Genomic DNA, 16,654 nt, shown 5'->3' with positions numbered 1-16,654 from the left:
ATCCTTTTCTGCCTCTGCACTGACAAGGGAGTTCCCCAGCCTGTAGGTATGGTGCTGGTTGTTCCTCCCCAGGTGCATCACTTTGCACTTGTCAGTGTTGAATCTCATCCTATTCTTGTCCGCCCACATCTGTAACCTGTCTAGGTCCGATTGTAGCCTATTCCTTCCAACATGCCTACATCCCCCCACATCTTAGTGTCATCAGCAAATTTGAACAAGGTGCTTTTTACCCCTTATCCAAGTCACTGATGAAGATGTTGAACAGTGCGGGCCTGAGGACCGTGCCCTGGGGGACCCCACTGTCCACATCCCTCCAGGTCGAAAATGACCTGTCCACCATCACTCTCTGGGTGCAGCCTTCTAGCCAATTGGTGAACCATTTGACTGCGTAGCTGTCAACACCAAAGTTCCCCAGTTTCTTAATGAGAATGGGGTGAGAGACAGCGTCAAAGGCCTTCCAAAAGTCCAGGAAGACTATGTCCACTGCTACCCCTGCATCTAAGGATTTTGTGACCTGGTCATAGAAGGCCACCAGGTTGGTCTGACAGAACTTGCCTCTAATGACCCCCTGTTGGTTGCTCCTAAGCATAATCTCCCCTGCTGCCCCTTGTGGACATGTGCCAGAATAATTATCTCAAAAAGCTTGCCCAGGATCGAGGGAAAACTAACTGGCCTATAGTTTTCCTCCTTCCTCCCTTTTTTGAAGATGGAAACCACATTGGCACTCTTCCAGTCCTCTGGCATCACACCAGATCACCATGAGTGCTTGTACAGCCGTGCTAGTGGTCCAGCAATGACCTCAGCTAATTCCCTCAGCACTCTGGGGTGGAGATGAGCAAGACCAGCTGATTTAAGTACATCCAGTCCCTCCAGAAGTTCCCTGGGTCGTCTCCCCTGGGGCCTGAGGGCGGGCAGGTGGGGGGCTGATCTGGTCCCTGCTCAGGAAACTGGAGGCAGAGAAATTGTTAAATAGGTTAGCTTTGTCATCTGCTGTGATGACCAAATTTCCTAGAGTGTCTTGCAGGGGCCCCACGTTACCCGGCACCTTCTTTTTGCCCCCTATGTATTTAAAAAAGGACTTCTTGTTGTCCTTAATCCTGGAAGCTAGCCCCAGTTCCATCTCTGTCTTGGCCTTCCTGACTGCCCCCCTGCATCCCCGAGCAACCGCAGTATAATCCTCCCTGGTGATGGCCCCTCCCTTCCATTTTAGCTAGGAGACATTCCTGGATGCTTTTGGTGAGCCATGGGGGGTTTTGTGCCCTCCTGCTCCCTTTGATCCGTGTTGAGATTACCTCCCTTTGGGCTTGGAGGATTCTCTCCTTAAGGAGCAACCACTCTTCTTGGACACCTGGCTCCCCTCCCCTCCGGGACCTCAGTGCTTCCCCGACTATTCTCCTTAGCTCACTGAAGTCCGCCCTCCTGAAATCTAGGGCTGCTGCCTTGCTGCAGGCCTTTGTCACCTTGTGCTGGATGGTGAATTCTAGCAGGTGATGATCGCTGTCGCCCAGGTGGTTGAGCACCTGCAGCCCCCTCACCAAGTCATCACCTCTGGCCAGCACCAGGTCCAACAAGACGTCTCCCCTGGTGGGGCTGTGCACCTCCTGGGTTAGATGGAGGTCCTGCATTTTGACTAGGAACCTATGTGAACGGTCAGACCTGGCTGACTGCTCTTCCCAGCAGAGGTCTGGAAAGTTCAGGTCCCCCATGATGACCACATCCTTTGACCTAACTATCTCTGTGAGCTGACTTAAGAATTTCTGGTCTAGCTCTTCCCTTTGGTTGGGTGGTCTGTAGTAGACCCCCACCGTTAAGTCTCTTTTCCCTCGACTGCCTTGTATTCTAACTCAGAGCACTTCTGTGTGCCTCTCCTCTGACTCTGTGTTACCTGGTGAGGATGTATATTCCTCCTTAATGTAGAGCACCACAACCCCGCCTTTCCTCCCTGTCCTGTCCCTCCTCTACAGCCTATAGCCCTTGATATTCACTGCCCAGTCATGCGTTGGGTCTCACCACGTTTCAGTGAGCCCCACTATGTCTGGGTTGGTGTCAGCTAGCAGGAGGATAAGTTCTTCCTGCATGTTTCCCATACTATGAGTGTTTGTGTAGAGGCATTTGAGGTCTCCTGTGGATATGTGCACTGGTCCCCTAATCACAGCATTGCCTTGACCCCTGTTGCTTACCTGTGTATATGTTCCACTCATTGGTCTAGGCTGGGCTGTACTTGTGAGTGCTGCTTTGTTTAGCGGTTCAAGGCTTCCTCCCCCCTTGTCTTCCCCTTCCCCCAATGAGTCTAGTTTAAAGCCTGCCGGAGGAGATCCACCACCCTAGAAGAGAACACACGCTTACCTTTAGGGGAAAGGTTGAGCCCATCCCACCCGACCATGTCTCTCATCGTGATGTGCGGGTCATTGTCAAGGAAGCCAAAGCCTGCCTCAAGACACCATTTCCGAAGTTGCCAGTTGGTCTCTGCGATGCACGTCTCATGCCGTCTTCCATATCCACTCACTGGTAGAACAGAAGAGAATACCACCTGTGTACCTATCTCCTTCAGCACGCCCCCCAGGACGTGGTAGTCTGCCATCAGGTGATCAGGGCTTCTCCTGGCTGCATCATTAGTACCTATGTGGATTAGGACCATGGGGTAGTAATCGGTGGGCTGGATCACAGCCTGGATCATCCCCATCATGTCATGAATCTTTGCTTTGGGCAGACAGTAGACCTCGTGTGTTGAGGGGTCCTGGCGACAGGTGGGGCCCTCTATACCTCTCAGGATGGAGTTTTTTATGATGATCACTCGATGCTTTTGTGTTGAGTTGCCTCCTCTCCGGTTGCCTCCTTTCTCTCCTTCTCCTCCAGTGTTGCCAGGGCCTGGACTGGAGGAACTGGTACTGCTGTGGTACAAGCAGCCCTGGTTCTGGAGGTGACCATCTGCCACTCTGCAGTAGAGGGCACTTCCCAAGGTGCTTCTTCCTTAGGTGTGTGATCCTGCAAGGAAAGGAAATAGCTGTCACTTTCTTCCTCCACCTCCCTGCTTCCCCTCAGCCTGCTAACCTCCTCCTGGAGCTCCCTCACCTGCGCCTCCAGGGCTCTAAGGCAGGTGCCTGCAGGACAGATGTGGGGGTCCCCAATCCCTGTCCCCCTGGGCCTTGCTGGGCAACCCCCGCAGGCCAGGGGGTGGGGGACGCCAGCTCCCCCATGGGCTCTGTCTGGGTGGAGGCCTCAGACAAGTCCTGGGTAGGCTGCGCCCCCCTGGGCAGGGGCCCTGGCAGCCCTCCACATCAATACCATCATAGGAGTTGCTGCTTGTTTTTAGCTTAGTGCAGTGCCTTTGCCCTGCCCTAGTAGGAATCTCCCTCCTGGCCCTTCCTGCTTGCCTGCTGGTGTGAACGCTGATGCAAACGCTGGCTCTGTTTGTGCGGCACAGCTTGGGATCAGCTACCCTACTGGCTCAACTAAGAGGGATTCAGGGGGCTTCCCCTCCGGATCCAGCTCAGCTGCTTTCAGTCCCTCTGCCCACTTACCTTAGGGGGATCAGCTGCTGCTGCCTCAGCTGCTGGCTCCGCTGCTGCTGGCTCCGCCTCCACTTCAGGTCTGGTAAAGGGGCACACATGTGTGCGGGACACACGTGTGCCTGGATCCCTCCTCTCCCCGCTGCTCCTGGCTCCCAAGTGCCGGGGGCTACGTCAAACCACGGCTTTTAAAGGCCGCGGTTTGAATTTCCCACTGCTGCCCCAATCAGCCAATCAGGCAATCCAGTCTTCCCAGAAGTGCCTGCCGGCAGTCCCAACCCCTAGGCTCCCCTGCTGGGGGGATCCAGTGCCTCCGGAGCCTCCAGACAGTCCCCCAGCCCTCCCCCTGTTTGCAAGCTCTGTTTGCGCGGCGCGGCTCCCTACCAGCTCAGCTAAGGGGGATCCAGAGGGGGCTTCCCCTCTGGATCGGCTCAGCTGCGTCCAGTCCCTCTGCCCATTTACCTTAAGGGGATCAGCTGCTGCTGCCCCCACTGCTGGCTCCGCTGCTGCTGCGCCCACCTCTGCCTCGGGTCTGTTAAGGGGGCACACATGCGTGTGGGACACACTTGTGTCTGGATCCCTCCTCTCCACGCTGGTCCTGGCTCCCAAGAGAAACAGTTTTGACAAAACAAAATGGAACAGTACTTCAAAACTAAACGAAACATCAAAATGAAACACTGTCCCTTCAAACTGGAAGTCAAAACAAAATAGTGCTGTTTCACATAGCCCTACCTAATAACACTGCACAGTAGCTTATTAGCACAGTTTTTGACTATCATGGTTCTGTGAAGTGTTATTAGGCTATTGCACACAAAGTATCTTACATAGATACACCCTGTGTCCCTTAACAGGTTTAACCCATTTGATTCATTCAGCTCATTGAGACCAAGCTGCTTCCCTGGGGCCCTCTGGTCTCCTCGAGCTGTAGCATCTCTGCGCCAAGGGCAGGGCTTCCAGGGCTTAGGCCAACAGCCCCGCTCGCAGTGCAGAGCTGCTGTGTCAGTTTCAGTGAGACCAGAGACCACCAGGGAAGATGCTTCCCCAGGTCTCTCTAGTCTCACTGCAACCGATATGGTGGTGGGCCTGCTCTTTCCCTGGCAGAAGCAGCAAGCCACTTCTGCCCTAGCTCTTAGTCCTGCCTCTGCTCACCAAGCTTCTAGTGGCAAGTCACAGGTGAAGGGAAGTCAGAGAAAGATTTTCACCTTAAGATGTGACTGCTTCACAGAGATGTAAGAAGGGGGAGGGTAAGAGGGATGAACCACCTTGGGTGCTGAAGTGAAGGGGCACCAACAGGTGCTCCCCAGCTGGGGCAGAGTGTGGGACAGAGCCACAAGCAGCTTATTGGGGGGTGGGAGGAAGGTGGCTCCTGCTGCTGGGTGCATTAAGCTGATTAATATTTGTGTGGCTTTCAGTGCAATGTGTAACAAGGCCCTAAGTGGCAACTGTTATCTCAGATACTTCACAGGTACTTAATATTCACACTTATAAAGCCCAAAGGGCTTTAAACTAGGTTCATCAGGGGTTGGGGAAGCAGAGGATAAGGAGAACCTAGGATCAGTGAGCCACAAGCAGTGCACTGGATTGGCCCAGGTAAGCACTAAGGGGCCTGCTAGACATCAGGACAGTGGGGTACCGAGGGTACCCACTGGGGTGGGGGGAGTTAAATGTCTCTACACTAATGCTAGGAGAATGAGGAACAAGCAGGAGGAACTTGCACTCCTGCCTGTAAGCAACAACTTAGACGTGGTTGGACTAACTGAAACCTGGTGGAAACCTACTCATGATTGGGCAGTAGGCATTGAGGGTTACAGGTTGTACAGATAGGACAGACAAAGGGAGGGGCATTGCTCTATGTTTGGAACAATAGACATCCTCTATAATCAAGATGGGATCAGAGGAGGGCCAAACCGAGGTACTGTGGGTTGGGGGGCCAAGGGACTTGGTAGTGGGGGTCTACTATAGACTGCCACACCAGGAGGCTAGACCTGGAATTCTCCAGACAGTTCTTGGAGGCCATATAGTCAAGGTTGTCATGAGTAACCTAAACTACCCTGACATTTGCTGGGAGAAGCGAAAAGCCAAATCTAACCACTCAGGTAAGTTCTTAAGTTGCATACAGGACCTTCACCTAATGCAGGAGGTATATGATCCCACTAGGGGAAATGCCTTGCTGGACTTGGTGTTAGCTACAGGGAATGATCTGCTGGGGAATCTGCAGGTAAAAGGTAACCTAAGGGATAGTGACCATATTGAATTCACTATCTGGCAAAGGGTGGGTAAACTAACCAGCAGGGATGAAGTGCTGGACTTCAGAAAGGCTAACTTCAATGTGCTCAGAAGATTAGTTAGTGAGGCATTAAAGCTCAAGAGCTTTGGCGAGATGGAGGTCCAGGAAGGGTGGTCGTTCCTTAAGGAAGTGATACTATGGGACCAGAAGGAGACAATCCCATTGCATATAAAAGGCAGCAAAGAGGCAAAGAAGCCCTGTTGGCTGAACAGGGAAGTCCAAGAAAGCCTGGGGGCAAAGAAAGAGGTATACTGGCTGTGGAATCAGGAGGTAGCTACCAAGGAGGAGTATACCACCCTGGCTTATGCTTGCAGGGAATCAGTCAGTAAAGCCAAAGCAGGGGTAAAGCCAAAGCAGGATTAGAATTTAGGCTGGTGATAAAAAGACAACAACAAATCCTTCTTCAGGTATATATAGAGCAAAAGGAAGGTGTGTGGTAGCATAGGACCCCTGCAGGACAGTCTAGGGCAACTGGTAACAGAGATGGGACAAAGCTGAGCTTTTCAATGAGTTCTTTGCATCTGTATTCCTGGACACAAACCAAGACAAATCTCCCAATTGGATCACAGATAGACACGAGGGACACCAGCCCACCAACTGTTAATGCAGACTTAGTGAAGGGGCACTTGGAGAGGCTGAATGTGTTCAGATCAGCAGACTAGGATGACCTTCAACCAACGGTGCTGAAGGAATTGGCCAGTGTCATAGCAGAGCCACTGGCATGGCAGTTTGAGCATTCTTGGTGCTCTGGGCAGGTCCCAGAGGACTGGAAAAGGGCCAATGTGATGCCTATTTCAAGAAGGGGAGGAGGGAGGAACCAGGAAACTATAGGCCATTTAGTCTCACTTTATCCTTGGGAAAACTCTGGAAAAATTCATTAAGAATCACATAATGCTGAAAGGAAAATCAGCACTGATTCATTGGAGGTAGATCCTGCCTGACTAACCTTGTTTCTTTTTATGACCAGGTCACAGAATGCTTAGATGGAGGAGTGGAGGTAGATGTCATCTACTTAGACTTTAAGAAGGCCTTTGATACAGTATCTCATTCTGTTCTCATAAATAAACTGACAGGCTGTGATGTAGATGATTACACAGTCAGGTGGGTGGCATATTGGCTTAGGGGTCACACCCAAAGAATGGTGATGGATGGGTTGATATCAACCTGGAAAAGATGTGGGCAGTGGAATCCTGCAAGACTTGGTCCTTGGACCAGTGCTATTCAATGTCTTCATCAGTGACTTGGCTGAGGGCATGTTCGCAGATGATATCAACTTATGAGGTAAACTTAACACACTAGAGGGTAGGGAATGGATCCAGGAGGATCTGGACAGGTTAGAAAGATGGGCAGAACAAAATAGGATGCAGTTCAACGAAGACAAGTGCGAAGTGCTGCACCTGGGCAAAAAAACCACCAACACACTTACAAGCTGGGGGATGACCTTCTCAGCAGCACAGCACCACCAAGGGATCTTGGAATCATAATTGACTCCAAGATGAATATGAGTCGTCAATGTGACCACGTGATTAACAAGGCTAACCTCACTGTATCACGCATTAGAAGATGCATGATAAATAGGTCCAGGGAGGTGATGCTTCCCCTCTATACAGCACTAGTCAGGCTGCACTTGAAGTACTGCGTCCAGTTTTGGGCACCGCAGTTCAAGAGGGCTGCAGAAAAGCTTGAGAGGGTTCATAGAAAGGGCTACTCATATGGTCAGAGGCCTGCAGGCAAGGCCTTACGAGGAGAGACTGAGGGACCTAGCTCTCTTCAGCCTTCGCAAGAGAAAGCTGAGAGGTGATTTTGTGGCTGCCTATATATTCAGCAGAGGAGGGCAGCAGGGAATAGGAGATGTTCTATTTAGTAGGGCACCCCTGGAGTAACTAGGAACAATGGCCACAAATTGATGGAGAGCAGATTTAGGTTGACATTAGAAAGAACTTCTTTACAGTAAGGGCTGCCAGAATCTGGAATGGGCTTCCAAGGGAGGTGGTGCTGTCCTCTACCCTGAGGGTCTTCAAGAGGAGACTGGACAAGCACCTAGCTATGGTAGTCTGACCCCAGCACTCTTTCTTGCCCAGGGCGGGGGGTTGGACTTGATGACCTACTGAGGTCTGTAGGATCCTAAGATAAATGGCTTTGTTCCAGGAGAAATCCAGAAATCCAACATCTGTTTTTAATCTATTGTTCCTTTCTCTTTTTTAGCCATACTGTCCACAAGTCCATTAATAGATTCTGAGGAAACAGGTTGTAGACTAGAAAAGCTTCCCTGTTTTTTGCTAAAGACATAAAAAAAGAGGCTGGGGGATGGAGAAGGCACTACTGAAGACCCAAAAGTTGGGTTCAGAAGTTCAGTAGAAATAAACGTCACAGGTGACATCTGGAACTCTCTGGGATCCCTCCAGCCAAAACAGGCAAAGACAAAATTGACATTCCTGATATTTCTGAACTAAAAAATAGGCAGCTAAAAAGTGTGTTTTTAAACATGCATAGAATTTACACTTTCCTTCTAGATCATAAAAGAACATGAAGCATGCAAAGCATAATATATAATATACATATATAGATAGATACACACACATACACAAAGCATAGCAGAAACCCTTTGAGGACCACCTGTTAGGAACTGATGGTACAATTTGGTTCTCAGGTATTTGAATACATCAGTGTATTTCTTTACGAAAAATGGTTTTTTTTTTAGTTTTGTTGAAAATCAATATAGATACGAAATGAGAAAAGGCTGCTTTTTCCACTGAAAGTGCTGGACTTTTAAAATGAAGCTCAGCAGGGGCCCATTCCTTCAATTGTGAGAGTCTTTGATTCATAATGGACGTAGAATCATGATCAAATTAAAAATATACTGTGAAACTTTCAAAAATACCCTATCTCTGTATTTTAGTCTGAAGTTCAATTTTAAGGATTTGCACTTTTATGTGAAATGCTTTATTCTGAAGGATATAATTCAGATTAGGGACAGAAATTACACATAAACCAGTGTAACCCATGCTGGCATGCTAAGGCTGGGTGATGCGCTGGATTTTGGGTCCTCAGGGTGCCAGTAGCCCTCAGAGCCCCTCAGGCAGACTACTGATTGAGGTGTCCCATGGACAGGTATATCCCTTACCCTCACTGCCCAGGAATTCATTCTGAACCTGATGAACACATTATTCTTTATTATGCACAACTAATTTATATACAGAACCCCCCCCCCAAAATATAATAAAAATAGTTAATAATGAAACTAACAATTTAGATAAAATTTACAACTACAACATTAGGTGGATAATTCCAGCACACGGGGTGGTCCCACTTGTGTTAAACAACATGAATAATTAAATTTACCTTGTCATAACTCTTTAAAACAATCCTGCGGGCCCCCCCCTCCACACATCCCAATTGATTTCCTTCTGGTCACAATCCATTTCCCATAACAATAAATGGCAACACAGCTATAACTATGATCCACCACTAGATGGCGGAGGCAAGGCTTCTGCTGCTCCAGGGAAAATGGACTCCTTTAATCCTTCCTGGCAACAAAGCAAAACAGGCTCTGAACCAGGGACTGCAGAATGGGGTGGGCCACCTGGGCCATGTCCTGACCAATGTTTAGCACAGCAATTCAAATACAGCCCCGCTCCCTGCCTGCCTCCTTCCCTCCCTTCCTCACCGCACAGCGACAGCCACGCTCCCCTGCCCGCAGCCCCACTGGGAGGGAAGAGTGCCAGGCCCCTGCAGCCAATGTGCCAATGCAGGGCCCGGCGCATTGGCTGCAGGGGTTGTCATTCTTCCCTCCTGGTGGGGCTGCTGCTGTGTGTGTGAGGGAGGGAGGGGGGCAGACAGGCAGGGAGTGGAGCTGTGTTTGAATCACCGTGCTAAATGTTGGTTGGGCCACAGCCAGGTGGCTTACCCCGTTTAGTGGCCTCTGCTCTGAACAGCTCCTGCAGGCAATAGGCTCCCTTTTGTTTCCTTCTGGAAATATACTTCCTGCAAGCACCAGTGATTAGGTGTCCCATCACTCATCCATGCTGGTTTGTTTTCTTTCAGCCCACTCTGTCTCAGGGCTGTTCCCCCTCCCAGCACCTGCAGAAAGGGGTTTCCCTCTGCAGCTCTCTGACTCTGCAGCTTGAGCCTTCCCAGCTCGGATTTCACCCTAACATCTCAGTCAGCTACAACTCATAGCCTGGTCATTAACCCTTTAAGGACTCTGATTCATCTCCCAGATCCAGCAAACCTACCAGCTTTGCTTACCAATTACTCCCCACTATTTCCCTGGCACCTGTGTCCTTAGTTGCACAGCCCTGAACCCAGTGGGGAATCAGCTTCTCATGGAATGACACAGGCTCTTCCCCATCCTGATGCCTGCTCCCTGGGCAAGTTTCAGCTCGGTCTCCCCTGGCTGGGGGCTGGGTCTGCACCCCCTCTCTTCACAGCTGGAATCCACTAATCTCAGTTTCTCTTCTTCTTTTCCCTCCCTCAGCTTTTATGGTTTAGTAGCAGCCAAACAGAGCCCCTGGTTTGCAATGTGGGCTCTGGTCACAATTTAAACACTCCAATAAGAAGCATGCACTGTGCACTGTGTATTCTCTTGTCTGGTAAAGCTTATGCGCCTTCTGCAATGTTTTGCTGCCCTTTTCTTGCAGAGCTCTTAAGCACAGCTCACCCACTTGGCTTGTAGCCAGGCAACCTTTGCAGCTGTTATACCAGTATAAGTGATTGGAAACCAGTTCAAATCTGTAACACAACAGAAGTTCAAGGCACATAAACTGCTCTTAAAATGGCCAAAAGTGGTTTAAGATAAACCTGGATGGATGTAATGTTAGATGAACTTACTTTGGTTAAATTGATTTATAGAAATTCGGTCCCAGATCCCATCCAGATTCAAGTTAACTCACTGTTCCCCAGCATCCCAGGATGCCTTGTACCTCCCCTGCAAACTCCCCCTCACAAGGTGGGTGGGGTAGGCTAGCCTTTGCCCAAGCTGTCTGCTCCAGCTGAGCTGGGAGGTGTGCTCTAGCACTCTCTGGCTTCTGGCCTGAGGCACTGCAGGCTTGTGGCTGCATTTCTGGAATCAAAAGTGAATGTCTGTTCACTTGCTTGTTGGCTCAATCTATGCAGCTTAGACTAACCTGCAAAGTTTGAATTAATTCAGTTTCAGGCTTTGTGACTATCTGTGTTTATCCTCAAAGGAGATTCTGCTACGGGCAGTGGCAAAAATGATGTTTCGTGTTAAAAAGTTGGAGTCCATAAGTGAACACTAGCCTGGCAGATTCAGTAATGACATAATCTGTATTTAGCAGTCTGAATTTGGCGCCAGTGCTCAGATCCTGATCCTATCAGACATCTTTTTTCTTTTGCTAAATCCTTTACCAATCTGCAATTCTGCCATATGTCACGAGGCAGTAATACGGATCATTCATATTCTGCTGATTTGCCAAGGGACAGAGCTTTATTAACCCACATGATGCAACCACCCAGGAATCTATAAAGGCAAAATAGACAAGTTTTGGCTCCCTTGTAGCTTGGCAGTCTGCTGAGAAAGCTGATCTCTCAGGCAAGTGAACTTATTTAATTGAGCAGAGATCAGCAGATGGTTGATTTTTTTCCACGCAAAAAGTATAAGAAATGTAGTTGTGTCCAGTGTTTCATTGTTTTGTTAGCCTTCTGTATTCCTGCTGTTGCCTGTAAAAGGAAAATAATTCAAGGAAGCACATAAAGACCTCTCTCACACCCTCTCTTTCCAATTTCCCTTATGCATATTTCATTGCCCATTTATAGTTGAGGACAGTTTTATGGAAAACAACATCATTGCCACTTCTGAGCCAGTACACACCAGACCAATGGCATATTTCTTATCTGTAACTGGAAAATATCACCTAAGCCCAACCAATGCATTAGAAACCTCAGCTGATCTGGATTTTTCTACTTATTCTCATGAACTCCACAATGATATGCAACCAAACTGTTTAGGGACAAACACAGCCCATCATGTAAAATGTAACAGAGGTTGGGACAAAGCACTGAAAATTATCATTCTTGTGCTGTAGTTTTGGCACTGCCTTTGACTTGTCATAAGCAAAGTTGCTCAACCTTGTTGTCTAACTCAGTTTTCCCATCTGTAAAATAAATAGCAACAACAAAAACAATACTTTCCTCAGGGGAATAGAGCAAGGGCTTAACTTATTCAGGATTTTATGCACTTTGAAATCCTCAGATGGAAGTGCTATAGCCTGTTCCTTTCAGGTTCTCAGATAGCACTGAAGTAAAACAGTGATGTTTTACTTTACAGAGGGCAGAAAAGACATATAAAATAGAATACAAGAAACTAATATTTTGAAATGTCAGTTCATTAGATACTTATTTGATAAAAGACAAAAGTCATAGTTAATTAATAAATATACTCTAGTTAAACCTCTTCAGACTGTTCCCTGTGAGCAATGACATGATGGAAACACCTTCTTGTAATGCTGGTTGAATCTACGCATGCAATTAATTCAAAGCAATAAACTCTGGAGCAGCCTGAGCCAGAGTAAACTACTCCTGGGCACAGCATATGTGCCTGAGAGAGCAGCAGTTTGATCTGGGGAGGAGCAGTTTATGCCACAGCTGCCCAGTTCCAGGCTCCAGGTGGTGGCATTGGGTGGCAGAAGGGCTGGCTGGGCACAAGACTGCTGAAAATGCAAAGCTGTGTGGCTAGGTGGCAGGCAGAAGTCTGGCCTCCTGCTGGCTGGGCTGCCTGGACACAACTTATGCCTGCAGTCAATGTCCACAGGTGCATTTAATCACAGTTAATTACCCTGCTGTAAGATAGTTAGTCCCTGACAGTATTATCTTATGGTGCAGTTAATTACTTTACCGCAGCCTAATACCGTTCATTACCCGGGTAAATGTGGCCAATGAATTTAACACAGCTAATCAGTTTACTCTATAATAAAGCACACGTGTAGATGTGGCCACTGCATCTAACGCTTGAGCTGTGAGGAGGAGCAGGAGCTCAGACACATCCCTAAACATAGTACTTCTGTTAAGGTGCTGTTATTAGGCACCTTCCTTCTGAGGGAATACCCTGGAGTGTCTTGAGATCCTTTAAAGGTGCCTTAAGGCATAGGCACCAACTCCATGGGTGCTCCAGGGCTCAAGCACCCACCAAAAAAAAATATGAACAGGTGTTCAGCACCCATAAGCCATGTCAGGTAAGCTGGGTTGAAGTAATGCGCTGCCTCTTCTGGGTATGTGCAGGGTTTGGCACAGGAATGCAAAAAAAAAGAAAAAAAGCACCCAGCAGTAAAAACCAAAGTTGGCATCTGTGCCTCAAAGTGTCATACAATATTAATGCTATTTATCGCACAAACATCTACATGATTCACAAGACAAACCCTGTGACTTCAATTAGGAATCCATAGTGTCAAAACTTTCTGAGCATTGTGGTCTTTCTGAGCTTTTTGAAACAGTGCAATTGCACTGTAGTAAAACAAAAAACCCAAACCAAAAAACCATACAGGGGAAAGCAAGAGCTGGCATTTTCTGAGGAGTGGGTTGGGTCCAACAAGTGTTTTAAATCTAAAAAGGCTGAGAACCACTCAACTAGGTGATCCAGATCACCTCTGGGAAGAACACAGGACTCTTCATTCATGGGAGATGCAGCTACATAACTTGTTCAAGTAAGATAACCCTCCTGTGGCAGAATGTCTAACATTTAAGCAGTACAGTGCCTAATTGGAGGTGCCTTTGAGGTCAATTAGGAGCTGGTGCATGACTTACTAACATTACAAAAAATGCCTCTAGCACTGATAAAGACAACCCTCGCTCCTACTAATCTTTTTTATTTTATACTGCTTTACCCAGGTTCAGTAGGGAAAACTACAGAAAGAACTTTTCCCATTGGCCCAGAAGCCCTTCCCTTCATGTTAATCCCAGTACATGCCTTCTTACAGTTTTAAGGATGTAAAAAAGATTCTTTGTATCCTTCTCCCTCTGAACACCTTCAGACTTCCGATAAAGACAGTTAACATCAGAGACATTACCAAAGAAGGGGCTGCACTTTAGAAGCTTGTTTTGGATCAAGTGTTCAATAAAAAGATATTGATAGAGATTACAGATGTGTGCTGTGCCAACTCCCTCTGTAGTTATACCAGTTCTGCTTCTTTGCAGTATTCTTATCTTTTCAATTCTAAGCCTCAGATATGAAAACAGCCTGAGGATTTTGCTTATAAGATATATACTAGAGATAATCACCAAGTTCATTCAGATCAGAGACCTATTTAAGCTCGAGTCTCCAGGTATGGAAAGTTGGTGTGCTAACCCCTGCTGCACTTGTTCCCATTAGGAAATGTAGCTCTAAACATTAAGAAAAAAGCACATTCAATTCCAATGCTGTTCAAACAGTGTATTACAAGATTTCGATCCAAGATATTCTTTTTAACAACAGGATATAGTTTAAGTAAGTACACAATGTTGTTTGATTCCAGTCATGGAAACTGATTTTATTCCATGCACAGCATGGTAATGGGACATCAAACCAGAGAAAGTACATGCAACACTACCAGAATCTTCATGAAAAGTATTATATTGAATATGTGTTTTTTAATGGAAGCAGCCAGAACAAAAAAATCTCTTAGAAATAAGTTAACATATTTTTTTATGAAGTATACATGCACAAATATGCACACACACATGCCCCCCCATACCTCTACACATCTCTGTATTGTACAGGCTGGCTCACTGAATGTCTAAGTTGCACAATTTGATTTCAAAACAAAGAAGACTAGACATGAAAAATCACTTCATTCACTTAAAGAAAGAAAACCCTACGTATCAGAAGGTAGCTTGAAATAGTGCTATTTGGATATATATATCACAGACACAACTCAAAATGCTTGCACAAAGATGGTTTATTTATGAATGTAATGTATATAAAGTAATTTAAGGCACTTATGCAATACAACCCATATCACTTGAATGATCTTATGCTAGTTGGCAGGGCATGACATAGGCTGGACACCCTTGAGCTCCAAGGCTTTGCTGAAGTTAATTTCCTGAGGTTTAGCAGTGCCCTTAGTAAGCTTCAAAGATCGAATACATCCTTTAAAGCGAATATTAGTGGTCAACCCAAACTGGTTCAGGCCATCTGGAAAAAAGAGGTGAAAAGAATTAAAAAAAGACCCTTTGACAACCCACTCTTTTTCTTTAAGTTTCTCCCCTGGTTGATAGATTTTCTTTAATATTTACTTGCTCCATATAATCCTTGGCGGAAAAATTGCAAAACCTCTAAAGATTTTGATAAATTCTTGATTTAGTGGTATCTATTAAGTCTTCTGCCTTTCTCCTTCCACACTGTGATAGTAGCAACAAATCAGAAACCATTTCCATCTTCCTTTTTAAATGTGCAGCTTTATTTGGGTGGCAAAGAATTAAATAAAGCTTCCCTCAAACTTTCTGTGGGGACCAAATGGCAGTTTTCAAACAAAAAGGTGTGTCAGGTAAAATAACATTTCTGTGGATCTCCAGCTTATGTTCTATTTACATGAGAGATACGGGTTCCTCAGCTTGAGACTGGGATCAGAACAGCATTGACAAGTGACAAAAAGTCCTAAGAAAGACTTCTGTCAGGTCTTCCCATAAGCCACAATACCCTGTACCTTGTCAGTGCTGTAGGTACTGATTTAGGAATTTTTTGGAGAAAATTCAACAAAAAAAATTTTGGCGGGTGGCATTTGTATTTTGTTCCATGCATACATACATATACATAGAGAGAGAGAGAGAGAGAGAGAAATGTATAGATATATAGATATCTGTATCTAAATATAGATAAATAGATCTATCTATAAAACAACCAGCTCCCTGTTGCTATTTTTCTACAACCAGGGAACTTCCAACTGTTGCAGAGGGGAAGTTCTGATTCTCCCAAAGGATTAACATTCACTTCTAGGAATTCTGAGTTTATAAAAGCTCTTTAGGGTCATTTCCAATGTATTTATGGCTCCCTTGGGGCCTTGTACACTTGACCTCAGTGTAACAAAAGTTCCTAGCTATATATACCTTTGTGTGATATCTATCTATCTATCTATCTATGGAAGAAATATATATACCGTGTGTGTGTGTGTATGTGTGTGTGTGTATGTGTGTGTATATGTATATGCATGTATGACTCTATATATATGTGTGTATGTGTGTATAAATATAGATATATATAGACCTATCTATATCTCTATACATCCATACACACACACACACACACACACGGTATATATATTTGTTCCATATATATATATGTCATCCAAAGGTATATATAACTAGGAATTTTGTTATGCTGAGGTCAACTGTACAAGGCTCCAAGGGAGCTATAAAAATACTGAGAATCGTTTGAAGTTCCCAGGCCGTAGAAAAATGGCAACAGGGAGCTGGTTGTTCTTCCTTGCTGTAAGGCCCATCTGTCCTTCCCCTACCCTGCCTGGTAGGGGAGAGAGATGGTGGCTGGTACAGGATGTATTGGAGTTGCCTTTGCCAGCTTGCTGTTGGCTCAGAGCTCTTTTGCATGAGGGAATTTTTCACTAGGTCATGCCAACTGCTTTATAGTTGTTTTGCACTGCTTATACAGCACGGAGAAGCCTCAGTGAACTGGAAAATCCAGACCCCATTTCTAGTCCTGTAAGATCCCACAATAATGGAGTTTAAATTTGTGACATTTGTACACATAGAAAAACTGTCACAGCCCTTGGACCAAATCTTTTCTGCTCTGTGGCTTGGGCAAGGATAGTTGGGAAAGTTCCACATTTGGCAGGAGGAGAATACAATTCTTTCTCAGACTGATTAAAAAAATGGAAAATATGTGAAGATGCTCAGGTATTTGGAAGGTTAAAAT

The 16,654-nt window shown here is 46.3% G+C and overlaps 1 protein-coding gene across 1 annotated transcript in view; it reads right to left on the bottom strand.

The window, feature by feature from the left end:
* Positions 1-14,356: 14,356 nt before the first annotated feature.
* LAMA2 (laminin subunit alpha 2) overlaps positions 14,357-16,654 on the bottom strand; it is a 437,413-nt gene continuing 435,115 nt past the window's right edge. Inside the window, exon 66 of the mRNA XM_090032537.1 lies at positions 14,357-14,920. Within this exon, the coding sequence (XP_089888663.1) occupies positions 14,763-14,920 (158 nt within the window). The 3' untranslated portion in view covers positions 14,357-14,762. The remainder of the gene's footprint in view (positions 14,921-16,654) is intronic.

Source organism: Crocodylus siamensis, chromosome 1, assembly GCF_052110815.1.
Source record: "Crocodylus siamensis isolate JL-2025a chromosome 1, ASM5211081v1, whole genome shotgun sequence".
Classification (NCBI taxonomy): Eukaryota; Metazoa; Chordata; order Crocodylia; family Crocodylidae; genus Crocodylus; species Crocodylus siamensis.
This window is presented reverse-complemented; position numbering and strand designations above follow the sequence as displayed.